The sequence below is a fragment of the Neoarius graeffei genome, chromosome 2 (genome assembly GCF_027579695.1).
Source record: "Neoarius graeffei isolate fNeoGra1 chromosome 2, fNeoGra1.pri, whole genome shotgun sequence".
NCBI lineage: Eukaryota > Metazoa > Chordata > Actinopteri > Siluriformes > Ariidae > Neoarius > Neoarius graeffei.
Window position 1 is genome coordinate 95043063 of NC_083570.1, and position 23214 is coordinate 95066276.

General features: G+C 44.6%; 2 protein-coding genes across 2 annotated transcripts in view; both read left to right on the forward strand.

Moving 5' to 3' along the window:
* The first annotated feature begins 289 nt into the window (after positions 1-289).
* On the forward strand, positions 290-1759 carry LOC132870290 (paraneoplastic antigen Ma1 homolog). Its single transcript, XM_060903926.1, has one exon. The coding sequence runs from the start codon at positions 290-292 to the stop codon at positions 1757-1759; it is 1470 nt and encodes a 489-aa protein (XP_060759909.1).
* Positions 1760-17398: 15639 nt separating this feature from the next.
* ndfip1 (Nedd4 family interacting protein 1) overlaps positions 17399-23214 on the forward strand; it is a 33662-nt gene continuing 27846 nt past the window's right edge. Inside the window, exon 1 of the mRNA XM_060915227.1 lies at positions 17399-17606. Within this exon, the coding sequence (XP_060771210.1) occupies positions 17577-17606 (30 nt within the window). The 5' untranslated portion in view covers positions 17399-17576. The remainder of the gene's footprint in view (positions 17607-23214) is intronic.

A 23214-nucleotide genomic window follows, 5' to 3' on the forward strand; every position in this document is an offset into this window, starting at 1 on the left:
TACTTGTACCCTTATGGTATCAGGAATCTCAGCCAGCTCACCACTCCACCGCTGAGAACTTAGGACCCTGTTGCGCCATTATTTATTGGGATTTAGGGTAACTCTTTAGTAGCCTATAGCCTACTGTGCTGGGTAATCAGCACCTGTCCAAAAAAAAAAAAAAGGGGGTTACATTTTGGAGGCACCGCTGGGATTTTCCTGTTTACCAGAACAAGTAGATCGCTGTGTTTTGCTTAGTGTTTGTGTTGTGTTAGTTATTGCTGTTTGCTGGGCAGTTTTTTTTTTAAACATGGACCTTAGTCAGGCTGTTGAGTGGAGCCGTGAGGAGAATGTGGAGTTGTGTCATGCCATTTTACTTAGCAGAGTGCCATTGGAGGCCACTGATGATGTGGTTAGCCGTGTGCTCAGCACAGTTAAGGTTCTGGGTAGGACCCGGATACGCGGTCGCCGTGGTGACAAGACTGGTAGGCACCTGTACATTTTAGTCGAGACTTCTGCTGAGTTGGATCAGAGCTCTGTCCCTCCTGAAGTGGGAATTGTAGGTGAGGCAGGTCCATGGGCTGTTCATGTAGTGAGTAGTTTGCTGCCTGCTAGTCCTGTTCTTGAAAGTGATGGATTCGAAGCCAAGCTATTTTCATTATTACAGCAGGAAGGCAAGTCTATGGGTGATGTGAAGGCTGTTTTGGGCACGCAGCCTCCTAAACCTGATGTCAGCATGGATCTTGTGAATGCCATAGGCCAGCTCGTTGATCGCTGTAACCAGGCATCTGTTGATGTGCCTGGCTATAGAAAACTGAGGCTGTTTTCCGGTTTACGGCCCGTTCCCCCAGGCGAGGAAGAATATGAGGCCTGGATGGAGCAGGCTACTCAGATGATTACTGAGTGGCAGTGCAGTGATGCTGCTAAGCGACAGCGCATTGTTGAGAGTTTGCGTGGGCCTGCTGCGGATATAGTAAGGTTTTTGAAAGTCAGTAGCCCATCTGCTACTGCTACTGATTACTTAACCGCTCTTGACACTACTTATGGATCAACTGAGAGTGGGGCAGACCTTATGGCATCGTTTCGCCATACTTTTCAAGAAGATGGTGAGAAACTTTCTGCTTTCTTGTATCGCTTGGACAAGCTTCTCCACCGTGCTCTTTTGAGAGGAGGGATTGAAGCTGCAGGCCTGAATCGTGCACGTCTGGAGCAGTTGTTCAAGGGTGCTCTCACCACTGACATTGTGGCTTTACGTGTGCGACTTCTGCACACTTTGCAAGCTCCGCCTTCTTTTTCCCAGTTAATGCGAAATGTGAGAGAGGAAGAGCACTGGGTAAGTGCAAGGGAGAGTGCAAAGGTTTCTGTGGCCTCATCTACATTTTGCCAGGTTCCTGTGACTGCTGCTGTCGCTCTTCCTCATGTGCCTGTTACTCCCCTGGCGTCTGAGGTTGACAGTCTGAGGAAAGAGGTCAAGGAGCTGACGTCTTTAGTAACTAAACTTTTGACTGCTACTACCGTGGCTCCTGAAAATCCTCAAGTCTCACAGTTTGGTGTAAGCCACAGCACAGAAACCACAGCCCCAGCTGTTCCCACAAGGGCTGTTTCTTCGAACCTGCCGAAGTCTACGACATCCTCTTCTGTTCCTGCCATTTTTTGTTACAAGTGTGGAGAAGACGGCCACACCAAGCGAGAGTGCACACGCCCTGAGAACTTGAGGGTAGTGAATCAGAAGCTGCTTAAGAGGGTCACGCAGCAGGGAAACTTCCCCGGAGCTCAGTGAAGGAACGGCACAGAGCTCCATCACACAAAACACGTTCCGCTCATTGTTCACCTCCAATCAAAGTCAGCCAATCACAACTGCCGTCTGGGTTAGTGGGGCCCTCGGCTGAGGTGCCCGTGCAGATAGAAGGTATTTATGCTAAAGCTCTGCTTGATAGTGGTTCTCAGGTCACCATCTTGTATCATAGCTTTTATAATGCATATTTGAAGCATTTGCCACTGCAGCCAGTGGAAAATCTGGAAATATGGGGTTTGAGCTCTCACAAATACCCATATGATGGATATTTACCTCTTAGGCTTGAGTTCACTGAAGCGGTCACTGGTGTGCCTCAGGTGGTGGACACTTTAGCTCTTGTGTGTCCTGACCCTCAGACAAAAGAGGGTATAGCCATTTTGGTAGGCACAAACACTCACTTAGTGAAGAAGTTGTTCCACTCTTGTCGTGAACAGGCAGGTGACGGGTTTCTTAACACGCTGACCATACACCCGGTGATAAAAGAGGTTTTTGAGTCCATTAAGCACACAGGTGTATCACCGGAGGATGTGAATAAACACGGTACTGTGTGGTTCACGAAACCTAAGCCTGTTGTTTTAAAGCCTGGGCAGGAGCTGCAGCTTTCAGGACTGCCCAAGTTTCCTGGTGAACTCAATGACTCTTTAGTCCTGGTAGACCAGCCTTTTAGTGCTGATGATACATCTGTCCCTGAGCTTGAGGTTCGGCCTGAAGTCCATCCAGTCTCTGCGGTGTCCTGCCGTCGTATTACGGTAAATGTGAGGAATGTTTCTTCCAGGGATGTTCTTGTGAAGAGAGGTAGTCCCCTCGCTCACATATACCCTGTAGAGATGGTGCCACAGTTTCCGTCCACTTGCAGTCCCATAGCTGCTGGTGAGCTTACTTCTGCTTCTTTTGATTTTGGCACTTCTTCTATGCCAGAGGAGGCAAAACATCGCCTCTGCGAGAAGATGTTGCAGAGGAAGGAAGTGTTTTCTTGTAGCGAGTGGGATGTAGGCTGCTCAAAAAGCACTCAGAATGAAATCAGGTTAAATGACTCGCGGCCTTTTCGGGAGCGATCTCGACGTTTAGCTCCTGCTGATCTAGAGGATGTGCGTCAGCATTTGCTGGAACTCCAGAATCATGGCATCATTTCGGAGTCTCGGAGTCCGTATGCTTCGCCCATTGTTGTAGTGCGCAAGAAGTCAGGTAAAGTCAGGATGTGTATTGATTATAGAACGCTTAACCAGCGGACCATCCCTGACCAGTACACAGTTCCCAGGATCGAAGACGCCCTCCATTGTCTCTCTGGTAGTAAGTGGTTCTCGGTGTTGGACTTGAGAAGTGGCTACTACCAGATTCCCATGAGCGAGGCTGATAAAGAAAAGACAGCGTTCATCTGTCCTTTAGGTTTCTATCAGTTTGAGCGTATGCCTCAGGGAATCTGTGGTGCCCCTGCCACATTCCAGAGAGTCATGGAGCGGACAGTCGGAGACATGAATTTTCTGGAGGTTCTGGTGTATTTAGATGACCTGATTGTCTTTGGTAGCACCTTGGAGGAGCATGAGGAGAGACTCTTAAAGGTTCTGGACAGGTTGAGAGATGAAGGTCTCAAACTTTCGTTGGATAAGTGTCAGTTTGGCAGGACGTCTGTGAACTATGTGGGGCACATAGTTTCACAGGATGGCATAGCCACTGACCCCTCCAAAATAGAGGCTGTTGTTTCATGGCCTCGACCACAGACTGTCACTGAGCTACGGTCATTTTTGGGTTTTTGTGGATATTACCGTCGTTTTGTGAAGGGTTTTTCCACATTATGCCGACCGCTGAACGAGTTGCTTCAGGGCTGTCTGCCTCGGAAGAAGAGCTCGAGTTCACAGGCTGCTGACTCGAAACCTTCTTTCCGGCCCTCTGAACCTTTTGGCCCTAGATGGAGCGATCAGTGCGAATCCGCTTTTCAGGAGTTGAAGTCAAGGTTAACTCAGGCCCCGGTGCTAGCTTTTGCAGACCCCCAAAAGCCATATGTTTTGCATGTGGATGCAAGCCTGGATGGTCTAGGTGGTATCCTTTATCAAGAGTACGTTGAAGGATTGCGTCCTGTGGCGTTCATCAGTCGTAGTCTTTCCCCTTCAGAGAGGAATTATCCAGCTCACAAACTGGAGTTTTTAGCTTTGAAGTGGGCTATTGTGGATCGGCTGCATGACTACCTTTATGGAGCCAGTTTTGAAGTCAGGACGGACAACAACCCCCTGACTTATATAACCAAGTCTGCCACATTGGATGCCACTGGTCATCGCTGGTTGTCGGCATTGTCCACTTACGACTTCAGCCTGAAGTACAGGCCTGGGCGGAAGAACATGGATGCTGACGCACTGTCGCGACGCCCTCACGTCAGTCTGTCCCTTGACGATGAGTGGCAAGAGATTCCCGCCCCTGGAGTGCGAGCTATTTGTCAGGTGGTGGCCACACAGAGAGCTGGTTGTTCTCCATTCCCCCGGGTTGCTGATCAGATTTGCAGCCATGAGTCAGCTGTTCCAACAGCATTCTGTCATGTTGCTGCTGTAGCACCTGATCAGTTGCCTACTTTTAGTTCTAGTGAGCTTCAAGAAGCTCAGAAAAGCGACCCTGTTATAGGAGATGTCTGGCAAGCTATAAGTCTGAAGAAGCCTGCTAGTAGTATCCTGACGCGGCATCCTGACTTTAAGATCCTGAAAAAGGAGTGGGCAAAGCTGTCTATTGACAAGGGACTGCTATACAGGACTGTTAAGCAGGGTGGTCAGTGTGTGAGACAACTGGTGCTCCCTAAGCAATTCCATGGTCTGGTTTTTAAGCTGCTGCACGACGATAGTGGCCACTTGGGGTTTGACAAGTCATATAGTCTGGTTCGGGACAGGTTTTACTGGCCTCGTATGAAGCTTGATGCAGAGAAATACTGTAAGACATGTGAGCGCTGCATCAAGCGGAAAACGTTGCCTCAGAGGGCTGCTCCTCTTTCCCACATACAGAGTTCTGGACCCATGGATTTGGTGTGCATAGATTTTCTTTCGATTGAGCCTGACTCTCGAAATGTTTGCAATGTGTTGGTCGTCACTGACCATTTCACGCGTTATGCACAAGCCTTTCCTACTAAGGACCAGACAGCTGTCACAGTGGCAAGGACTCTCTGGGAGAGATATTTTATTCATTATGGCTTGCCCACCCGTATCCACTCCGACCAGGGTAGGGACTTCGAGAGTAGACTGGTGACTGAGATGTTGACAATGTTGGGTGTGAAAAAGTCGAGGACGTCTCCTTACCACCCCCAGGGTGACCCACAACCTGAGAGGTTCAATAGGACTTTGTTAGACATGTTGGGCACCCTAGAGTCACATCAAAAGTCAAAGTGGAGTCAGCATATAGCACATTTGGTGCATGCGTATAATTGCACTCCTAATGAGGCTACCGGGTACTCACCCTATTTCTTGATGTTTGGTCGGGAGGCTCGCCTCCCTGTTGATGTTTGCTTTGGTGTTTCATCTGATGACACGTCATTTGCATCACATTTAAAGTATGTGGCAAAGATGAAAGAGGAGTTGCAAGCTGCTTACCAGCTGGCATGTGCCTCTGCGGATAGGATGAATCAGAGCAACAAGGAGAGGTATGACCAGAAAGTTCGCTATCATAGCCTGAGTCCTGGGGATCGGGTTTTGATTAGAAACTTGGGTCTGAAAGGGAAGCAGAAGCTAGCGGATAGATGGAGCTCATGTCTTTACAGTGTTGATGGTCAGCTTTCTGACCTCCCTGTGTACAGGTTGACGCCTGTTGATGGTAATGGACCAGTCAAGGTGATGCACCGTAACCATATCTTGCCTTTAGGACAGGAGGTAAGACTAGGTCCAGGGGTCGCCACCACTCCAGCCGTGGGCCCAAGAGCTGTGAAACACAGAAGGGCTAGGGAAAATCGTAGGACTGGTGTCTCTGAGGTGTTGCCTCCTGTGGTACATGCACAGTCTAGCACTTCTGATTCTGATTCGGAATATGGTTGTTATGCTGAGGATGCAGTGCAACATGCTCCTCTGACTGCTGGCACGCATAATGCCCAGCCTGTACCAGATTCTACTGCGCCGTGTGTCTCCACCACAGTTAGAAGCCCTAGGTTAGTGCCCACACCTAGAGATGTGATAACTCCACTCAACCCTGCACTCCTTACCTCTCCACATAGGTCTCCTGAGGTAGTGAAGGATTTAGTAGCCACAGACCAGGATGTTAGTTGTCCTGATGTTCACTCTGTAGTTTATTCTGCAGCTCCCACAGACTCCGTTCTTCCCTTAGTACGTAGGTCACATAGGGATAGGAAGCCTACTGACCGCTTGACTTATGGCAAGCTAGGAGTGCAGAGCAGGAATGTTGTAGCATCACACTTTGCACTTGCCGAGCCATTCCCTGCACGATATAAAGTTTCTCATGCCTGGTGGTGTAATCCGCAGGCTCTTTGCAGTACATGCACAGACCGGCCATTCCTTATGCCATGCACTTCACCTGCCTTTACACCCATAGCTAGTTTTTAAGCAATAGGCCATGTTTGTTTTGGGTCTTTGTTTTGTTTTGCTTATTTGTTTTCTTACCTATTTTTCCTGTTCACCTTATAATATATGTAACCCAGCATGGGGGCATGCTGTTTGTTGGTGGGGGGAGAGTGTAAGGTCCTCTAAAATAACACTGTATTTTATACTCTATATTGGATTGCCCTATTTTCTGTGTAATTAACTCCATTTACCATAATGCCTTGTGGTTTGGAATATTTTCACTGTTCTGATGTGTTGTGACGTTCTGTGCATTCGGACCAATCAGACTTATTTGCTCGTTGTAGTTTTATTTGAATTTTGATGTCAGCCAATGGTAATTGGTATATGTTTAATGCCCGCGAGTTCGCGGGCTTTTTGAGATGTTTCATCACTTCGCGAGGGAGAAGCTCACGGAGTTCCCGCCTGCTGCCGAGCAGAGAGAGATCGCGTTGTTTGTGAGCTCTATTTCAGCACTTATTTTGCAGACAGTTTTTTTTTATAGTTTGGTCTGCTTGTGGCCATAAACTCCGGTGTCACTCCAGTGAGTGATCTTGCTGTTTTTTTTTTCTGCGGACACATCTGCCCTCCGTGCTGTGCCCACCGGAGCGCTTTCGTCAGTCCCGGGAACTCACTGTGTCGGGTCTGGGACCCAGCCCGCTACCGAGGGGTTTGGGGTGAGCAGCATCTTATTCGAGCGAGCTAACCCACAGCAATAGCTAGCCCTCTGCTCAGGAGCATCTGCTGCGTGACTGTACCGACATCTGTAACCTGATCCGTCTGGTTTGACCGGTGGATTGTGAGTAACGCGAACCCACACTTACACTGACACACACACACACACACACGCGTTCCTCTGGTCTCGCCTGGATAGCCAGCGTTTTAGAAGGGCATTGCAGCGGTTGCTGTTCTGTCTGCAGTTCACAGAGCTGCCACCTGTGCACCAACGGGCCCCAACTGCGCGCGCGTTTTTCTTTCTTGTCCACTTCTTTTCTTTTGATACTTTACCCAGTTTTATTTTCTTACTATGTACTGCTGGTATACACACTGTTGATGTGCTATCTGTAACATCTCTATTATGTAGGCTAATTGTTTCCGCTCTTCTTGTGCCGGTGTTACTATTTTCTTGGTGATTACATTGCATGCTTCTTTGGGAGCATTTATTGTCAAATACTATTATTATTATTATTATTATTATTATTATTATTGCTTATTAATAAATATAATCATTATTATTTAATTATATCTTGGGTGTATTGGCTGCTCATTTGGTTGTTTATATTTGAACATTCTGACATGCACACTGCAGACTAGCTATTAGTTCTTTCACTCATGCTACTGTTATTTTAAAGTCTGAGGAAATACACCATACACTAGCTTCAAAGGTAAGTGTAGTATTTTCGCAGTGGAGGCACCGCACTGTTAAATTTATCATTTATTAGATTTATGCTTATTATTCTCTCTCTCTACTCATACTTGTACCCTTATGGTATCAGGAATCTCAGCCAGCTCACCACTCCACCGCTGAGAACTTAGGACCCTGTTGCGCCATTATTTATTGGGATTTAGGGTAACTCTTTAGTAGCCTATAGCCTACTGTGCTGGGTAATCAGCACCTGTCCAAAAAAAAAAAAAAGGGGGTTACATATATATATATATAAACAAAGGAAGATCGTTGTGAGATAGAGGACAAGTCTTCTTGCGGTTTAATAACACGTTCAATACAAAGTTATGGCTGCATGGTGATCGGAAATGAAACGAGTTTTATTTATATGGTGATATAGGCTATTCAAGCTTATTATGGTGATATATGACGTATTTGAGAGACTTCCACAGAAAATTAAGTTTGCTTCTTTCATGGGAGCCTGAGGGAATGGGAGCTCAGCTCCCATTGGCTCCCACGTAATTCGAACTATGCTTTGTGCCCTTTTTTTTTCGTTTAGCGCAACCACTCTCATAACTGCGCTTCATCTTGTTTACAGTTCCCTCTGCTTTGGTTTGAATTTCCATCGCGCACCTGTCTACGCAGTCAGATCATGGACTAGTCCAATGTAAAACAACCAGGGTGTGTGTGTGTGTGCTGGGACAAATACTATATACACATGAATTCGATATTCTGATGCTTTTTTGATGTGTTTTTCCATTTATATCGTTGACTACTTAATATCAGAGACAAATTAAGATTACATATATATTGTTTGGTGTTTACCGTGACGGGGCTGACTGTTAGGGGCCCCCAAATTTTGGGGGCCCTAGGCAACCGCCTTGGTTTGCCTAATGGTAAGTCCGCCCCTGCAAGTATCATATATCGTCAGGAAGCTTACATTCTCCTCTTGTATATATAACTAGTCGTCGACCTCTTCCACAACGTGCTCAAATCAAATGTGGGTTATGTTTCAGAAAAAAACAATGTTATGTGTCAGTTTCTATTTTTGCTGGACGTTCCAAGCCTATGATAATGTGAGTGACAATTTTGCTGACACAAAAGAAATGGCAATTGCATATCACTTTCACCAACACAGGACACATAGCTAAGTACTTACCTTCCTATTAGTACGTTAATTTTAATTCTGCATTTCCATATTTTGGAAAGGACGGGGAAAAAAATCATGCACTTGCTGCCCTTTTTCTGACTTTGAGCCCCTGCCCCTCTATAATCCTGTGCACGTCCCTGCCCAGTACCCCCCAAAGAGACAAAAATATAAGTTTGGGGGGGGTCCGATATTTTTTCTGATATCGTGAAAGGAATATATAATTCAAACCAACTCCCATTCAGCATTCTTATTGTAGGGACATTTTAATGTAAAGCGATTTCAGATAGACACCCCTATAGAGATCTTGCAGTCATGTGACCGGAAAGTACACAACCGCCATCGTGTCGGTCAAAAACACCGCTGAATACTGCTGCACTCGTGTACAGAATGGATCAATTTCAACCGACGGACTACACGGCTCATTTTTCTAATGAACAGATAACTAGATATATGTCTAAAATAAACGATCTACAGATTAGTGACCCTTATGGCTTACCGGACGGAGTTTTCACGACCGGATTTTGAACTGCCAGCGGAATACCCGGACGTGTATAATTACCTCATCAACTTTCCCTCGCTGTTCAGTGGTGAAGCACTGCGTGCTTATAAATCTCTGGACAGTTATCTTTACAGAAATTCAGGATTTGTCAGCGACTCAGATGTGGCATCTTGTAAACAAGAAAATGATCCTCACTGGATGGGTAAGTCACTTAAGTATTGAGTATAGCACCGACCAGCCGATTATAGAATAGAATAAGGTAATTCCAAATTGTCCGTGTTGTTTACATGGATCTGGCGTTGGAGAGGTAGAGGCTTGGCAGTGGAGATTTGAGTAGCTGTTTTCTGAGCTTAGTCAACAGGCCGGCTCTGCCTGCAGCCTCGTTTTTGCTTCGGCTCCCGGCGCTGCCTCCTTCCCTTTGCTTCCGATAACAATCCACGGAGACCCCGCTGGTCTCGCAATCTGGTCTCGTCCGGAATGTTTTTTTTTTTTCTCGTCCGGAATGTTGTGCATGCGATGGAAATCGCTACAAACCGTCATTTTCTGCTGGAAACCAATGTCCAGTAAGTCCATACGGTTGTAGTGGATATTGAAGTCCGGTACAGACGAACAACACGCAAAAATACACACAAAAAACATAAAAACCGTGCACAGGTAGGGAGAGCTTGTAGCCGCAGCCGTTGTAGTAGAATTGTATATAGTAGGGTTTTCCAGAAGAAAAGGTAGAAGTAAAAGCAGAAGTAGAACCAGAAGTAGAAGTAGAAGGCGGAATATGGCGTTTGACCGACACGATGGCGTCTGTCACAATCTGGATCGGCTGTGACGTCACATGCAAGATCTCTATTGCGGACCGTACCATTTTTAGTCACCGCAGCGCTAGAACGCGCAAGAAGCAACAGCTTCTACTGCACACCGTATTCAGTGGATTCAGCAGATACAGTCCATGGGTTTGCAGCAATTTATACAGTCTATGGTTTGCAGCAGAAGACGTGCATTGGTAATGTTAGTTGCTAACCAACTTTTAGCCTGTTGAAAATGTGTTATTTTACAACTTTCATTTATTAAAGTGATTTGTTCTTCTTGCAGCTCATGTCACGTCTTTATACATTGAATTACTTACCCACTGAGGCAGTGGCGGCTGGTAGTCTTTCAAACGGGGAGGCTGGTCGGTTATGATATTTCCAGATTTTAAAAGAAAAAACATCAATTTTGCCCATACTCTTGCCTCTGATCTGGCTGATTGTTGGCAGGGTCACAAACTGTGAAATAACAGGTTCTTTTGGCCCATTAGCCTACTGTCCAATATACATGATGGTGGTGTTGGGGGGGTATATTTTAACATTTTATATTTTAAAATTGTGGCATGTTGTTTAAAAACTGATCATTATTGAAAGCAGCTCTTTGTCAGGAACCTCAGCAGTAGAGCTGGGTGCCACACATTTCATTCAATGACACTTTCCCTATATTTTACTTATTTTGACTGAGAAATGTTTTATTGACAATTTTGATAACCCTTCACTTTTAATCCAGGTCTGTAGTGTGAAATGTTCTCGGCTGTGTTTTTGTTTAAAAATGTTTTCCAAATTGTAGCTGTGTTTAATTCATATCCAGAAAAATATATATTCCAATATAATATACTCAGCATAAACATTTTAAATAGATTCTATATTTTTGGTCCATCCATGACATATTACTAAAGTAGCCTATTTACTGTTGTTGATGTGGGTCACTTGCTGTTAGCCAATTCACTTTCTCGTACCAGGAGAGCTGAAAGGAACGAGTATTATTCCCTACCTTTTTCACCAAGTCAATTTGAGGCATTGGTCTACCCTGCTCTTTAATTTTAATTTTTTCCTCGAAAGGAAGACTGGCAAATGGCTTCGCCAAAATTAAATCAGCAATGCTCGGCATCCGTGCGCAGCTTTCTTGCTAGCTGACTAGCCCCCTCAAGTTCAAGTTCAGTCACTCAAATAAATGAAATTTCTGGAACTAAGATAGCAAACTTGACAACACTATATTTACACTTTATTTACAATGAAAATATATACAAACTAAAAAAGCTGGTAGAAACCGTATGTAATGAATGAAATCGAAATGTAAGCTGATCTCTTACAATACACCACAGCACTTGCGAATCCGCATGGGACTGAACTGAAATACACCGCTGCCTGTCTATATTTGAAACGAGCTGTCAATCAAAGAAAATATCCGGCCGCTTTCACCAATCACCAGTCTCCTCGCGGAAACTGCCATGTCCCTCCCACTGTGAGGGTGGGAGTCCGGTGGGCGGGCATTTTCACGGTATTTGTCCAATAACCGTCTTGCATTTTGATATTGAAAGCGCATAGCTCCCAAATGCCATTGAAGTCCACTGAGGCTGGGAGTCCGTGAGACTCCGTGGGCGGGCGTTTTCGCAGTATTTGTCCAATAACCGTCTTGCATTTTGAGATTGAAAAGCGCAGAGCTCCCAAATGCCATTGAAGTCCACTGAGGCTGGGCTGCATCGCGCTGTCACGAGGGGGAAAAACTCACGCACACATTAAAGTTATAAGGGAATGATTTCGCACTGTAGTGGGTTAAGCACATATATTTCTATGATTCTGGATCTGAAATAGCAATGTTATAAGGTCGGCTATAACATAAGCCTAGCGCAATTCATCCTACACGATGTTCGTCATTTTTAGAGGAGGCTGAGCCTCCCTCGTTGTCTTAGAGCAATCGCCCGTGCACTGAGGCCAGTAGGCTACAGTGGACGGACGTTAACGTTAGAAGATAAGCTAAGTCTCTATTTAAATCAAGCTTATTACAGTGTGGTATAGAAACGATTCTCATTTCAAAGGAGAAGAACTCCATATGTTTCCATTCTCATTTTATCATGAATAAATTGTGCCCTTCTGAAATTCATTTGGCACATAGGCCCATCCTGTGTGTGTGTGTGATTAGGCACAAGAAGTTCTGATGTAGGCCTAGCTAAGCTTATGTAAAATTACAATCAGAACCTCTGGGGACTGGGGGCAACATAAAAAGAGCCAGGTAGTAGGCTAGCCTAGGCAAAATAGCCTAGTACATATGCTAGTATTTGAATTTGTTTTCTATTGTTTTTACTTGCATTCCTTTTGTATTATTTTTAAGATATTCATAGTTTCATCTGAGTACCCTGTTTGATTTTATTCACAGAGACAGTAGGCCAAACATGAGGAAAAGAAAAGGGCCAGACATCAGCCATTTTTTTGGTGCTAAAAGAGTAAGTAGTAAATATTAGCACTAAGATCTACAGACAATTACAGTACAAGTGTAGGTGCAGTTAGGTTTTATACACTGTTCATGTGAATAAAGAAAATGGGTTCCCAGCAGACAGGAGAGGCACAGCAGGACGAAAGAGAGCAAGACATTCAGCAGGACTGTTCTGCATGTGTGTATATACTGTATGTGACTCATTTGTAGTGTTGATACCCAGTTTGTTCTGACAAAGAAGGTTATCAGGTTGTACTGCTGTTTTTCTTCTGTGGTAGTACTGTATGGTTTGTCATGCTTCTTAATGACATTAAAAATTATTGTTCAGAGTTATTGTGTTGAGTTACTGACACCGACTTCCATAGACGGGACGGGACGGACCGGGGGGATTGATATGATAGTGGACCATGATGGTATCCCCTAATTATGGTGGGGTAATTTGCACTCTGGTCAAGGTCACTGTGAGGTCAAATGTCTGTCCGAAAACCTTGTGAACACAATATCTCCAAGTAATTTCACCAGGTCAAGATTACTGTGAGGTCAAATGTCCATCCCCAAATCACAACTTAATAAGGCGTGTAGTCTCCCGGGAGGAGGCATCCCCATCGACGCCATTGGCGTCGAGTTCTATCTAGTTACCACATGTATCAGGCTTTACACTGACAGCCTCAATCTTCAGGCTTTCACAACAAACTGAATGCTCGTGTTTTTACCTTTTAAAAGACTGATCATTGTCAAGTGTTTAATTTACACTGTTGGCGTTTTCAGTTCAAACTGACAGCCTTGTTGTTGGTTTTGTTGAGTCCTATTTGACATTTGCATTTGATTTATTCATGACAAGCCAGTGAAATCTCAATTCAGATGGAGTAAAGCCACAAACAATCGTAGTCTATTAAACATTGACGGTAGAATGGTAAAAGAGTAGGATTATTCCTATAATAAAGGTCGTGGGGGGCAATATGCTGTAGGGGCATTTATTTTTCTGGTTGGTTTGGGTTCACTTGCCCCCTTAGATGGAAGGATCACTTCGAATCAATAAAAAATACTTATAACTGTGTTGGTGCTCTCCAGTACCATTGTCAAAACACCACTTGAGGGCAGGCTTGTAGTACTCGAGTCCGACTCGTGCCCTAATTTTAAGGGCTCATGACTTGACTTGGACTTGAGCACTGATGACTTGGACTTGGATTCAGACTCATAAATTGGAGATGAGGACTCAGATTTTTTATTTTTTTTTTGTAACATCATAATTTGGCATAAGATATTTATATCTACATTAATTTTTGTACTAATTTCGTGCAAGAGAATGCACATTCACCTGTTCATACGTCATGGTCAGGAACAATCTAACATTAATGGTGCTAAAATGCCTGGAGAGAAGCCCCTAGGATTGTCCGCTTTGCTGATACAGACTTCTCATGCAGTGGGGAAAAAATGCACTGCTATGTTTTCCATATGTAGAAGAACTATCGAGGAGACGACGGGGACAACCTCGAACTTCAATCGTCATTTGGTAAGACTCCACCCAAAGAAATAAGTGACACACTATGTTCATTGCCCTGTTGATAGCGGGGCTTGCTGACCGATGAACTAGCTAGTGTTAACCCTCTCTCATGTTATTTGCCCTGTTGATCGTGGGCGGGGATTGCTTGCTGAGCGATGAACTAGCTAGTGTTAACCCTCTCTCATGTTATTTGCCCTGTTGATAGTGGGTGGGGCTTGCTGAGCGATGAACAAGCTTGTTATCTGCAGCCTATTAACTAAAATGGGGCAGTCAAGCAGTAACATTAGTCCAACACAGTAGCAGAGATGCTTTCACATAAAGGCAGCAACAGCCACCGTCAAATGGTGCAGTTGGAGTCTTGTTCTTGGACTCAACTCGAAATTTTCTTTAATGACTTGGACTTGACTTGGACTTGAACGGTAGGGACTCGAGACTGGACTTGGACTCGAGGTTTAGTGACTCGACTACAACACTGCTTGATGGAATATCTTTTGGAAGAATGGTGTTCGTCCACCCAGGAGAGCTTGAGAGACTTTCTGGTGGCTCAGGGTGGTCCAACACCTCACTAAGACAATGTTGTTTTCACTTTCATTTGTCAACTGTACAAGCAGCAGTTGGATGCTGGCAGTACACTATATGGCCAAAAGTTTGTGGACTCCTAACCATGACACCATCTATATTTTTTGAAAATTCCATTCCAGATTGTCTCCTTTTGCGGTTATAATAACCTCCACTCTTCTGGGAAGTCTTTCCACTAGATTCTGGAGCATGACTGTGGTGCTTTTTTCCATCCCATTCAGAGCATTAGTGAGCTCAAGCACTAATTTTCACTCTGAGAAAACAAAATACATCATTGTATCTTTTGTGGTACAATGGCTTGTCACTGGGGCAGGACCCTCTAAGGTACTTATTTGTACCATTTATATACTGATTGGGAACATATATGTAACTTTTTGACCCTAAAAAGGTACACATAGTTACTTTGAAGTCCAATAATGAGCCCTAGGGGGTACAGTAGTGTAGACTGTACTTTGGGGGACAGAAATGGACTTTTACTGTACCCTTATTTCTGACAGTGTTGTGTGAGTGAGGAGGCCTGGGTGTCGTTGGTGTTCCAGTTCATCCCAAAGAGGTTCAGTGGGGTTGAAGTCAGGGCTCTGTGCAGGACACCAGAGGTCTTTTATTCCAACCTTGGCAAACCATGTCTTTATGGAGCTCGCTTTGTGCACAGGAGCATTGTCATACTGAAACAGGTTTAGGGCTCCCTTAGTAGGTTATTCCATACGGTTGTGTGTTTCCAGTATTGTGGCAATGGTTTTGGGAAGACGCACATTTGGGTGTGATGGTCAGGTGTTCACAAACCATTTGTTTTGGCCATATAGTAAAGGTCAGTCTGATATGGCGAGACATTACTTAGGTTTGTTTTTGGTCCACGAGAGGATAAATACCTGGAACTCCACACTAGTCAGACAGAACTAAAGAAGCCTTTTGGATGAGAGGTGAAACGTCTTCAAGAAGTTCAAGCAAGTCCAGTTGCCTTCTTTAGCACCTACCGTTTTTCGATGACCTGGATGACCGAGAACCTTCACAGACATACTTTATGAGTTATTCCCAGTGTGGTGAGTGGCATGACGGCGAAGTGGTTAGCACTGTCACCTCCCAGCAAGAAGGTTCCAGGTGAGAAACTTCACAGACATATTTTATGGGTTATTCCCAGTGTGGTGGGTGACATGATGGCGAAGTGGTTAGCACTGTCACCTCCCAGCAAGAAGGTTCCAGGTGAGAACCTTCACAGACATACTTTATGTGTTATTCCCAGTGTGGTGGGTAGCATGACGGAGAAGTGGTTAGCACTGTCACCTCCCAGCAAGAAGGTTCTGGGTTTGAGCCCAGTGGCTGACGAGGGCCTTTCTGTGTGGAGTTTGCATGTTCTCCCCGTATCTGCGTGGGTTTCCTCCAGGTGCTCCGGTTTCTCCCACAGTCCAAAGACATGCAGGTTAGGTTAATTGGTGCCTCTAAATTGACCGTAGGTGTGAATGTGAGTGTGAATGGTTGTGTGTCTCTATGTGTCAGCCCTGTGATGACCTGGCGACTTGTCCAGGGTGTACCCTGCCTCTTGCCCATAGTCAGCTGGGATAGGCTCCAGCTTGCCTGCAACCCTGCACAGGATAAGTGGCTACAGATAATGGATAGATGGATGGATGGATGGATGGATGGATGGTTAGCACTGTCACCTCCCAAAAGAAGGTTCCAGGTGAGAACCTTCACAGACATACTTTATAGGTTATTCCCACGGTGGTGGGTGGCATGATGATGAAGTGGTCAGCACTGTCACCTCCCAACAAGAAGGTTCCAGGTTTGAACCTCATGGCCAACAGGGGTCTTTCTGTGTAGAGCTTGCATGCTTGCCCCATGTCTATGTGGGTTTCCAAAGACATGCTGTAGGTTAACTGGCCACTCTAAATTGCCTGTAAATGTATGTGTGAATGTGCAGAAAGGGACTGGCCACCCTCCTGCTGCAATTCTGGCCACGTCAACCAAACATCGTTCGTCTCAAGCCTGGATTGGGTTTGGGAGTGATGATGACTAGTGTGGTCTGAAGTATCAGAAGTTCTGTACCACCAATTTAATCTTGCAAACAATTCAATCCTCTAACTTTTAATACTGATAATCAGTTTTTATGCTGGGCGGCACGGTGGTGTAGTGGTTAGCGCTGTCGCCTCACAGCAAGAAGGTCCGGGTTCGAGCCCCGTGGCCGGCGAGGGCCTTTCTTTGCGGAGTTTGCATGTTCTCCCCGTGTCCGCGTGGGTTTCCTCCGGGTGCTCCGGTTTCCCCCACAGTCCAAAGACATGCAGGTTAGGTTAACTGGTGACTCTAAATTGAGCGTAGGTGTGAATGTGAGTGTGAATGGTTGTCTGTGTCTATGTGTCAGCCCTGTGATGACCTGGCGACTTGTCCAGGGTGTACCCTGCCTTTCGCCCGTAGTCAGCTGGGATAGGCTCCAGCTTGCCTGCGACCCTGTAGAACAGGATAAAGCGGCTAGAGATAATGAGATGAGATTTATTAAATTTTCCCTTCTTTTGTTCTTTATCCCTCCTGCCAGTCACTTCCTCATCCTCCTGTTATTAATTAACCCAAAATAATAGTGATAATAATGTGATTGGGTCAAACTTTTGAAGTTTACACGGTAGTTCAGTAAACGTCAACGAAGAATTGAGTGCTTTTAGATGCATTATTTGCAAAATGTTGTCATAATTTAGCGTGTTGTTCATTTTTGACCCGAATTGTAAACACACCCTGAGGGGAAGAAGTGACTGTGCTTGAGTGCGCATGCGCAGTAGCCATTTCTGTTGTGGTTACTTTTAACGAGTGCGTTGTTGATCTCGTAGTCAATAAAAAAATATATATATAAAGAAAGAAGGAAAGGGTGAGGATATATCCTCATACAGCTGGCTAATTTATTTAGCTAGCCGTTTGTATGAATCAGTGATTATTGCTGAAGACATACCAAAGAATGGCTGAGCAAAGGAGCGGATATCGGCAGGTAGGAAACTTTAGCATGCTAATGCTAGCTTAGTCAGAGACTTAGCGCGCTTTAGCTAGCATGTTTACCTTGGAAATAAATTTAATTATTGTTAAATTTTCTGACTGAGAGGGTTAAAATGTCGTTTTGGCTCGATAGAAGTGCTTGTTTTACACTAAATACGCATTGTGAGGTGGACGCCAAGACGGCTAATCGAGCTAATTAGCTAACCACTAGCATAGCAAATAGATTAGCATTCGCTACTGCTGCTATTATTAATATTTATTGTCGTCTTTTCTTCTCTTCTGTTTATCTTTCATTTTTGTGTGTTTATTATAAAAATGATAGTCGTATAAAACCATGTCGCAGCTCAAACACTCGATTAAATGGCGTATTTATTATTTATTTTTAAGTGTTTTTCACTTCCAGGCCACAAGCTGATGTGACAGTTTTATCCCTCAGCCCTAATCATTATATAATCCGATTAAACGAATAGAAAAATATCCCTGTTTCAACTAGCACTGACCAGATTTAACCCAAACTCCTGTTTACACTCCAGTGACACTCTTGAAATAAACCTTAATCACCCAGTTTCTGATCTCAGATCACATTAATTCTTCTCTTCATGTCTGAAAACCTGGACAAGCCACTGACTGCAGAGGTCAAATTAGAAATAATTTAAAACTAGGGTTAGATATTTATACAGCAGGACCTGTTTATAATTGAAAGAAGACAAAAAAAAAGGGTGACGCTGAAATATCATACAGAAGAGGATGTATTGCCTTTTCAGTCTGGTTTCTCCTAAGGTTTCAGAACCAGAACGGAGTTTATTGGCATGTCCGTTCTCACATATAAGGAATTTGCCACTGTTTACGGAATATGGACGAGTCATGGAATACAGGATTATCCGTAACTGCTTATCCTGTGCAGGGTCACAGAAGAAGAAGAAGAAACCTTTGTCACATGCACACTTGAAGCACAGTGACACTACGTTCACACTGCAGGCTGAAGTGACTCAAATCCGATTTTTTCGCCCGTATGTGACCTGTATCCGATCTTTTATTGACAATATGAACGACGCAGATCCGATTTTTTCAAATCCGACCCAGGCGGTTTGGATATGTTGTCTTAATTCCGATTCCTATCCGCTCTTTTCATATGCGACTTCAGTCTGAACCGCCAGGTCGCATTCATCCGACTTACAGGTCATCAACAAGCCACAAACGTCACTATTCTGCGCTGAAGTAGGTGGCGGGTCTCTCAAAAAAAGTTACAACAACATGGCTTTAATGTTCCTTTGAACGGAGGTTGCAGTCACTACCCTGCAGAACGCCTGAGCCAAAACCCTTGCCCTCTTCCTTCTCAACCTCCTCCTTAACATCAGGCTATTGTGCATGTTCTGGCTCCGTCGCAACAACAACTGCATCATCGCCAGGTACTCCATGCTGGCTACTGTCATACACAGGAAACTTTAGGTTACTTCCGTAAACACTGGCCATGCTCACTGCGTGTGACGTCGTCGTATCCTGCAATGCCCATGCGGAACACTTTTAGGTCGCTTTTCGTTCATACTGAGGATCACATACAAGTCGCATATATTTGTTAATGTGAACGATTTCACAAAAAAAAATCGGAATTGAGCATTAAGCCTTGCAGTGTGAACGTAGTGTGAGATTCATCCTCTGCATTTAACCCATCTGAAGCAGTGAACACACACCCAGAGCAGTGGGCAGCCACACTATAGCGCCCGGGGAGCAGTCAGGGGTTAAAGTGCATATCGTGGGTAAATTCAGGAGCAAGATCAATGTAATTCTCCTATTTTATATTAAACTTTGGTCAAATATCTGTCACATTTTGCATTCTCTGCAATTTTTTTTTACCTTGCGCAATACCAGAAAAATTCAGTTGAAATCAAGCCATTTCAGGCGAATTGGTCCGCCTCTGAAAAAACTTGGCATTTGGATTTCCCGGGACACACTGATTTTCGTGACGTCGCGTGCGGGACGCCTCCTTCTGAATCCTACGCCAGCGCTGGTTTGTTTGAGAAAACAACCTGGTGGTTTTCTGCAAATTTCTTCAACATTATTGCGTAATTATTAAAATGGTTAACAGATGTATCGTAGGAGGGTGTAGCAACACCAATCATGATGGGATTAGTACTCATCGTTTCCCAAAAGACCGGACAATGAGAGAGAAATGGGAGCGCTTGGTCTACACAGGCTGTGCACTGAAACCGTGCAAAGCTCGTGCAGCCTGCTGGCGCTTCCGTAGGTGATGTCACGAATCTGGTTCCAGACTCCCTTGGGATTTTTCCAGACGCATTTTATTTTATTTTTTCCTGCTGTAGACAGATGGCCTTGGGCAAAGTTGCCCTTCTGGATGAGTGTGTAAAGGGACATTCTTTCATATAAAAAAAAAACGAAATTGGTCCAGAATATGCCCTTTAAGTACCTTGCTCAAGGGCACCTCAGCCCAAGGCTGCCCCATGTTAAAGTGCATATTCTGGACCAATTTTTTTTTTTAAATATGAAAGTATGTCCCTTTACACACTCATCCAGAAGGGTAATTTTGCACAAGGCCATCTGTCTACAGCAGAAAAAAATAAAATAACAAAACACGTCTGGAAAAATGCCAAGGGAGTCTGGAGCCAGATTCGTGACGTCACCTGCGGAAGCGTCAGCAGGCTGAGCAAGCTTGCACGGTTTCAGTGCACAGTCTGTGTAGACCAAGTTTAGCAGCTCGCGATTTTGCATTGAAATATGGAATTGTCACCTGAGTGTAGGGCTGCTCGATATTGGAAAAAATCAATATCACGATTTTTTCAGTAAATATCGATATCGCGATTTTTAAAACGATATTTATACACCTTTTTTTTAAAGCCCCGATCATCAACACCCGAGGCACCGGGCCACATTTTTATAGTACAGGCCTCATAGGCTACCTGTCAACCCTTCCCGTTGTACCCTGAAACGCCTTTTACTTAAACTATTTACTGTGCAAGCGCGTACTTTGCATAGGTCCTGTCGCCTGTACAAGGCTCACGTTCTCCTCACTCAACATTTCCGATCACAGAGGATGGAGCCAGCGCTGCTATTACCAGTGATTACTGCGTAACGTCCACACTGGCTCGTAGCCAGCCAAGGATAAAATCTCTCTCTCACACACACACACTACAACGTAAGCTTGTGTGTTGTTAAGACACCAACATTAAACACGCACACACACGGACTGGCCATTGGGAGTAGCGGGAGTTTTCCCGGTGGTTCAGCGTGGGCCGGCGGAGAAAAAAAACAAAACAGTTGCGCGCTGGCCTTTAATATGATAAGCAATGTTAACAGTTTCTTTAAGAAACTGTTAACATTGCTTATCATATTAAAGGCCAGCGCGCAACTGTTTTGTTTTTTTCTCCGCCGGCCCACGCTGAACCACCGGGAAAACTCCCGCTACTCCCGATGGCCAGTCCGTGTGTGAACACGCACAATATAGAGACAAGTCCTTAAGAATTAACATACATGAAAATAGCTCAGCGGCATGTAAACATTCCCTGAAAGTGTAGGTGGCACTGCGGCTAGATGCTACGTGAAATGGCACAAGGCAAACACCATGCGTCGCTCAGTCAACAGACAAAATCCACGAACCCAGTAGTCCTCCTACTACTGTGGGTTAGTGTTCTGTGGCCAAAAACACCCTATGCACAGTCATTCCAAAACATCCCCACTAGTTGCAGGTTATGTCTCAAATACAGATATGCGTTGTGGATTAAGCGATCTATTTTCAAGCATCAGGCTTCTCTTCCTTCATCTTCCAAATGTGGACTCCGCTATCTTTTTGGCATGTCAGCATTGAAATACCATTTGCAGAGATATTTCACTCGCCATTAGGAAAAGTAAAAGCAACACATGATTAGGGCTACATGATTAGCAGGGGGACACCGTTTTAAGCGCACGGAATTTTAAAAACAATGTAATTACATCTGAGTCCGTCTACATCGCGCAATAAACCCGTCCTTAGCAGAACCTACTTCAAAGCATGATGCTAGCTGCAGATGCACAAGTCAAAATCAAATGAACCCAAGTAAACATGCCGCGGCGGGCAACATTAATAACCAAATTGCCTTACCTTAAAACGCTGCCTTGACCACAGGACGACTCGCAATTATTCCACTTAAATCCACACGGTTTAACACATCTAACACAGCTAGCAAGCTGGATATGTGCTAATATTGTTGTGCTTGTTTTCTTCCGTAGATGCCATTTTTACATTACCCAGTCCCACATCCAAAAATATGACGTAAATATATGTTAATTGTATTATTATAACTATTAGCAAGCAAATCAAACAACATATTAAGAAACCAATATATCAAATCACCCGACACGTATGAAAACAGAAGAACTGATTTTTTACTGTTGCGGAGATATCGCGGGAGTAGAATGGATGACGTATACAAGGCTACGGTGTGCCTTAGGGGACAGAAGGGTTGTTTTACCTTACAAATGACAAAAAATCGTTTCATATCGATATTATGAATTTTGATATCGTTTGACACCAATATCGATATCGTGATAAAAATACGATATATTGCACAGCTCTACCTGAGTGCAATGTTACTTCACCTTGGGATGAAGAATATAATGAGATGTCCGAATTATTTCTTACCCTGGCAACAGTCAACTTGTGAATTGCCGATTTTCTTGGTCTTTTTCTCGGCTTTGCTTGGTCCTCGGCTTCCGGGTGCCTCGCATGAAGCGCTCCCATTTCTCTCTCGTTGTCCGGTCTTTTGGGAAACGATGAGTACTAATCCCATCAAGATTGGTGTTGCGATACCCTCCTACGATACATCTGTTAACCATTTTTAATAATTATGCGATAACGTTGAAGAAATTTGCAGAAAACCACCAGGTCGTTTTCTCATAAACAAACCAGCGCTGGCGTAGGATTCAGAAGGAGGCGTCCCGCACGCGACGTCACGAAAATCAATGTTTGCCGGGAAATCCAAATGCAAAGTTTTTTCAGAGGCGGACCAATTCGCCTCAAATGGCTTGATTTCAACTGATTTTTTTTCTGGTATTGCGCAAGGTAAAAAAAATTGCAGAGAATGCAGAATGTTACAGATATTTGACCAAAGTTTAATATAAAACAGGAAAATCACATTGATCTTGCTCCTGAATTTACCCGTGATATGCACTTTAACCTAACTGCACGTCTTTGGACTGTGGGGGAAACCGGAGCACCCGGAGGAAACCCATGCAGACATGGGAAGAACATGCAAACTCCACACAGAAAGGCCCTCACCGCCTGCTGGGCTCGAACCCAGAACCTTCTTGCTGTGAGGCGACAGTGCTAACCACTACACCACTGTGCCGCCCGGCAAGCTGGAGTCTATCCCAGTTGATGATTGGTGAGAAGCGGGGTGCACCCTGGACAAGTCGCCAGATCATTGCAGAACTGACATAGAGACAACCACTCATATCTACGGTCAATTTAGAGCTACCAGTTAGTCTAACCTGCATGTCTTTGGACTGGAGGAAACCAATGCAGACACAGGAAGAACATGCAAACTCCACACGGAAAGGCGACTGGGCTCGAACCCAGAACCTTCTTGCTGTGAGGTGACAGTGCTAACCAC

What these genes read in the sequence shown, in the direction of transcription:
- LOC132870290 (XM_060903926.1), top strand. Translation starts at nt 290, where the DNA reads ATGGACCTTAGTCAGGCTGTTGAGTGGAGCCGTGAGGAGAATGTGGAG.